Source organism: Drosophila biarmipes, chromosome 3R, assembly GCF_025231255.1.
Source record: "Drosophila biarmipes strain raj3 chromosome 3R, RU_DBia_V1.1, whole genome shotgun sequence".
Lineage (NCBI taxonomy): Eukaryota > Metazoa > Arthropoda > Insecta > Diptera > Drosophilidae > Drosophila > Drosophila biarmipes.
The window spans coordinates 17,667,374-17,673,762 of NC_066616.1; the positions used below are offsets into that span (position 1 = coordinate 17,667,374).

Below are 6,389 nucleotides of genomic sequence, written 5' to 3' on the forward strand. Positions count from 1 at the left end.
AAAAGTATGCTACAATCAATGCAGTTTTAAAGAGTATTTTTTTGGTCATCTGGCTAAGCTCATTCCTGACAAAATTAATCCCTTTCAGTTGTGCATTTTGTTTTTTCTCCGCCGGGCAAATCGTTTAATTAAAGAATAACAAAAGCCTGAAAAATCGACAATTGGCAGCCAGGGAATCGTTTCATCAAACTGTCAATAAGCAATTCATTTGCAAATGCGTTCCTCGTCGGGGGGAGCCACAAAGGAGAGTTGAGAGAAAGAAAAAAGAAAGCGGAGAAATGTCTCCGCAATTGTAGGTGAGTCGGTCCATGTCATTGTTTGTCAAAAAGCCATTTGCAAGTGTATCGAATTTCGAGCGAAAAGTTTTTCGAAATGGACCACAAACTTTAAAGGAACTCGAATGGAAAATACTCTTAGAAGTATTTTTAAAAATATTAAAAGATTTTTTTTTACTTAGATAAAACTGTGATATTTTTCAGAACATATTTATAGATCAGAAGTTTAAAAACTAGTGAAAAAATAGTAAGAAAGGTATTTTTATTTAATACTTTTTTAATCACTTTTATGATAATGTATTAATGCTTTCAATGTAATGTATTTCATTCGAAAAATGGTATAGGTACTTAGCAAAATTTTTTAAATATATAAAAAAAATATTTTTTATTTACAAAATGAAAATAGAAACTTGTCATTTTACATTTAATTTAAATGGGTTCTTCAGACATATTCATAGTCCTTGGTTTTATGTTTCCTACTTGTATGAAAATACCACCCAAGTAAGAGTATTCAACTTCCTGGAACTCTTCCCAACCAGCTCTCGTGGGACTCGGATGTCGATGCGACTCACCGGGGTGAAGGTGGCGCCGTATTCCTCGACAGCGGCAACCTATCCGAGTATCGTAGCGCCCCCATCTAACCGAAGAGCCCTGACATTTGCGCCTCCTCACTTCATGCACAATCAACGACTCGATTTAATGGAAAAAATGAATTTCACTCTTCTGCGCCGGCTCGCTCTGCGGTTCCGCCATTGTTCCAGGGACAAAGGACTGCCGGCGAACGAGTGTGTTGAATGCCAACCAAAATAGAGGAAAAGATAGCTCGGTTTGGCTGTGAGGAGAGCGTTTAATGAACGTTCATTGGCAATGGGAATCCTCTTTTTCGCACAACAAATCGAAAAATTGTAATTGAAGCTTCCACTGCCAATGTGAAACTTTTTAGCACAAGACTAGAAAAAAAGTGTCAATGAATTTTCTGCTGTCAAGAGCCTTTGCCTTGATTAATTGTGGTTTGGGGTTTTGTGTACAACATATGCGGCGGGAGAAAACTGTTTAGATATCCGCTGGGCCAACACTTGATTTAAATTTAAAATCCTGCTGCCAGCAGTGTGGCGAAAAAATTGGCAACATTTTTTACTCTATCGAATTTGAAGCACAATGCAGCCGCGATAAGCAGAGTGAAGCGTATAGGAAATTAAATTTTTTCCAATCAAAAACATTTCAATGCCGGTTCACACTCGCAGTTCGCTGGGGGAGGTGGAAAATCTGGTGAAAGGTGGGAGTTGGGAGGGGTGGCCTGGAGTTGGCAATTGTGTCAATAAACTGACAAAAATGTATAGCCACGTATATAAATCGATGTCCAAAAATGATAACAGAAATTCAATTTTATTAAAAGCTTTCGATTGGAAGAGTTAATAGTTTCAAAATGGCTACTGGTTTACTTTTACTATTGGTTCTAGACTTCTCATTACATTTAATATAGCAATATCTCGCATGTTGCTGCTCTCCTTATGGGGTGCTTGGGCGATGGGAAGAACAATAACATTAAATCACTTAAAGTGTCAACATAGCCCTGGTCAATGTACCAAGTGCAAGTCCAGATGGCATCGTTCATTATCATAATCTGCAACATCATAAAGCAATTTGGCCCCTCCGGAATGAGTTTGTTTTGCGTCTCGCCACGGATGTGTGCTGGTTGCTCTTGGAAATCTTAATTGCCGGCCCCCTCTATTTGGACCAGAACTTGACCCCCGGACCGCAGGACGAGTGTGGGGTGTCAAGAGCCGTCCCTCAGCTGACCATAATGGGGGTTAATTGGTCTGTGGTGCGCGACACGCATACATCTTGGTAATTAACAAGTGGAGCGAGTGAAAGGGCGACCAGGTCCAGCCATATGGACAGGCTTTCTAGGGGGACACTTACTTTCACTCGCCCTCTGGAGGGCTAAATATATCTCTTAGCCGGGAGATCTGTTAGAGGCCCGGGCATCAAGTGCATTTCAAAATTAATTTATGGGGCGTTGCGTTAATATTAATTTCGCATGCTTTCTCTAGTGGCATTTCTCCCCAGTGTCATTGGACTTTCTTCAACTAGCGCAATTTATGGTTTCATTATGTTAATTATTGGCAATTGCTGTATGTGGCGCCTTAAACGAGAAATGCGATAACCTCTCTGCACTTTCTTAATTTAGAAAAGTTCCTAGGGAGGATGGTTCTCTGTAATAGATCCAGAACCACAAAAGCCTGCGCAACAATGAGGCACAGACCATTAGGCACTTCTATCCACCTGCCAACGGATTATTTCGTATCCAAAACTGAAACTCATTGTTGTGCCAGCCAAAAAAGCAGGGAAAGCAGCTGAAACCCACTTTGAACAATGCAACAAAGTGCATGCAGGATAATGGACAGCGAATGAATGCATAATGAATGGATTTTGCAGGGCCCAACAGTCCCGAATTAAAGAGAAATTTAAACTGGAAAAGAGAAAAAATTTTAGAAATCTGCGCAATCATTAATCAAGTTGCGCCACATCCTTGGACACTTTCACTCCCTCGGATTTTCATTAGCCAACTGTCAGCCGTCAAAGGCTGTTAACGATTCCCCTGATCCCGATCCTGATTCCCAATTTCTGATTCCCCTCCTGCCGGGTGGGCGTTGGAGTGTCCTTTCCTGAGGGTGCTTTACTTGTTGTTCGCCTGGCCCTAATTGTTATTTGGACAAATTGTTTTTCGTTAACCAGCCAACGATTAATGATGTGGTCAGTCCTTCCCTTCTTCGGGGGGAGTTAAACCATAAACCGCATCGGTTGTCTGGAAAATTTATAAGGGTTTCCGCAATTAAATCTGTACTAATTACCAACAATAAGACAATTAAGAAAATATGCCGTGAATCTCTGCTTGAGAGAGTTAAGAAACTTGTAAAAATGCTAAGGAAAACACCCTGAAGGGGAAGGGTTAATGTAAATTTGGGGAACATTTTATGGGGTATGCGACGGGATAATAGCAATTATATTTCTTAATGCAGATAATGGGGTTACCAAGGTTTGAATGCAATTAAAATATATTTTTTTAGTTTAAGATGTTTTAAAAGTTTAAGGATACAATTAATATTTAAGTAAATAAATGAAAACAGAGATAAATATAAATAGTATTAAAATAGTTGGTAAAGATATCTAGCTTTATTAAGCGATTTAAATTTCAATAAAAAGTGCTACCTATTGGTCGATTTTTGCAAATTGCTCCTGCCTGGCATAGAACTCCTCGTCGGGCTCAAAGATCACGTAAGTCAGACGGGGCTGACGGGACTTGGTGGGTGGCGAGTTCATCTCCAGGGCGGCCGCCACACGCTCGTGGGCATTGAACTCGGTCATCAGGTCCACCATCATAGAGTATGAGATGCGGATCATGCGGCTTCCCTGGTCGCACCAAGAGCTGGTGACATTGTCGCTCTCGTTCAGCTCCTCATCAGATGCCGAGAATAGATATTTCAGGCGGAAGCCACCAAAGCCACGTAAGTTCAAGTATTTCACAGATTTTTGGGGCTCGGCAGCTTCTGGCTTTGGAAGTGGATCACTGCGATCCATTAAGTCATCGCCCGTTTGCGGATTAATACTGCTACTGCTAGTGTCGCTCAATACCATGTCGAGGTCACTCTCGCTGCTGGTGTCGTCCTCCATGGGCAATTGAGCAGTGGAGTTCATCTCCAGGTCGGAAGTGTCCAGCTCGGAGCGCAGGATGTGCAGCTGTTTGGTGTCCACCTGCAAGTACAGGTACTGCAACTGACCATCCGGACGCACGGTCTTGAGGAGCAGGCGCGTCTTCTCCATACTTATAGGGTAGGCGTCGTGCAGCAAGCGGATCATCATTTGGGTGGGTGTGATGTGGCCAAAGATCTCCTTGAACTCGAACGGAGACTCTGTGGTCACCAGGCGCAGGGCATCCGCGAAGAGCTGCGCGGCCACATCTCGGCCCAGATATTCGCCCACGGGCTGCTGGCAACGGGAGCACTGAATGCAACGATGACCCTCGGTGGTGGTGACCCCGATGCCCAGAAGGTCGGTGGAGACCACCAGGTAGTTGAGTCCGTAGAAGAGCTCCTCCTCCGTGGGATACACTGGTAGTTTGTTGCGGGCGCAGAAGTAGTTCTGCGGCATCATGGTGGTCATGGGAATCTCCCGGATCTGGAGGTACTGCCTCTCGCCAACGACCTTGTTCGCACAGTTGCCGCAGTGAAGGGAGCACCGCGTAAATGGGTTAATGCGCAGGAGCAGCTCACCCTTGTCCACGCTAACGGTGCGCTCGTCCAGAGCCCGGTGCGGGATCCGGCGGAGAGCGAGGCCAAAGGCCAGGTTGTTGCCTTCCTTCTCCACCAGGTTAAAGGGCACCTCGCCATCTTCGTTCCTGGTGGCAATGTCAAAGAAGTCATTCACCAGGATGCGGTACTCCAGGTTCTGCTCTCTCCAGCAGATCCCATTGGCACTGACTATTAGCTTCTCGCTGGGGCTTTCCCCCAGGACAGGCTGGAACAGGTTCATCGATCTGAGCAGCAGGACATTGATGAAGTTGCGGCTGCGCCTGTACGAGATGATCACTTGGTCCAAGGGCATTGCTTAGTAGTTTTAAATCTTTGCAATAGAGCACTCCGAATATTTTTCCCTCTCAGAAATGAAATGTCAAGTCAAAGTTGATAGCTTCCAGTGGTGGCAATAGTATCTTTTCAAAAAGGGTTGCCAAATGAAATCCATAGACTCACCTTAAGTCCATCCCTATACTCTTTCAATTAAATTTAAATAAAAGCCTGCAGCTGACCTTCTTTCGATTAAAAAGTAATCCTCATTTTTCATTCTCTTTAAGGAATTATCCTGTAAAATTGTCCATGTTATTCGATTTAGCCACATCAGCAGATTTTGTGTCCTTTGAAGTTGCGCTAGCTGAGCATTCAGATTACCCAAATTGTCCTGCCCTTGGTGCTGCCCACCTTTTAAAGTCTTTATCGAGGCTTAACTGGGAAAAGTTCCTGTTTTGTTTTTTGATTTCCCCTCGAGTGGGCGGTTGGGCCTGTGGAGTATCGTTTTTGGCGGATGCCAGTCGAGACCCCTTGGCTCTTTTGGACAGGAGATAAAGCGAACGCGCTGCTCTGCGGCCGGAAAAAAGTTTTGCGTCATAATAAATAATTTCAACGCATTCGTCTGGAAGGATTAAGTGAGGCAAAACCTGTTTTGGTTGCCTAACCATTTTTTCAGCGCTTTAAATTGGAGTTTATGGTTAAATAGAGAGAAGAATTTTTGAGTGAGATACTAAAAGAAGGCGTGACATTTTTTTTATAAATCGTTATTAAATGTTTGACAAATAATGTATTGATGTTGAATATTAAAAATCACGCTATCTATATTGTTCCTGCAATCAGTACGATAGTACTAGTTTTACCCATAATTTATAGAATCGAACTGCACTTAGATGATTAAACACACAGAAGTATCTAAACATTTTCCAATACAAAACTTGATAAGGTGCGAATAGATTTTATCTAAACATCAGACCATGAAGTATGCTGTGATAAGATGAAAAGATGTCAGGAAATGCACACTGATATGGTAACTAATATTTTGGATGTTTTCCAGGTAGTTCATGTGAGCCTCTTTAGCTCAGTGGCAGAGCACTGGTCTTGTAAACCAGGGGTCGTGAGTTCAATCCTCACAGGAGGCATTGGAAAGGATTTATTTTATTTTTTATGCATTCATTTTAAGCCTGTTTAATTTAAAAATCAGACCTTGTTAACCCCCTAAAGAGCAAAAGCCAAACTGGAAATGTCACCCACAAATGTGTATTCAGTTTAGATACCGTCGAACCGTTGACAAAAGTAAATGTTTTACATTTTTAATTAGAAACTCACACAGACGGAGGGCACCCAGGAGCAATCATGTGTGACATTATCGCTGACAGGACGTCGGGCGGGTTCCCTTACCACCAACTCCATGAGAAAAGCTTTGCGGTTTGGGTAAACACTGTAAAGCAGAGTGCCGCGATATGCTCAAGGACTCGTCAAGGAAGCGCCAGCTTAGACTATCGGTTGACATCCTTGTGTCGGGGGTAAATATTGACACAAATGTTTTTGA

General features: G+C 43.0%; 1 protein-coding gene and 1 non-coding gene across 2 annotated transcripts; one reads left to right on the forward strand and one right to left on the reverse strand.

Annotated features, from left to right (window-relative positions):
* Nucleotides 1–3,419: 3,419 nt before the first annotated feature.
* Nucleotides 3,420–4,965, reverse strand: LOC108031232 (uncharacterized). The gene has a single exon (XM_017104468.3). The coding sequence runs from the start codon at nt 4,878–4,880 to the stop codon at nt 3,489–3,491; it is 1,392 nt and encodes a 463-aa protein (XP_016959957.1). The 5' UTR covers nt 4,881–4,965; the 3' UTR covers nt 3,420–3,488.
* A 942-nt stretch (nt 4,966–5,907) lies between these two features.
* Trnat-ugu (transfer RNA threonine (anticodon UGU)) lies at nt 5,908–5,979 on the forward strand. The gene has a single exon. It is a non-coding gene; the product is annotated as a tRNA-Thr (tRNA).
* The last annotated feature ends 410 nt before the right edge of the window (nt 5,980–6,389 follow it).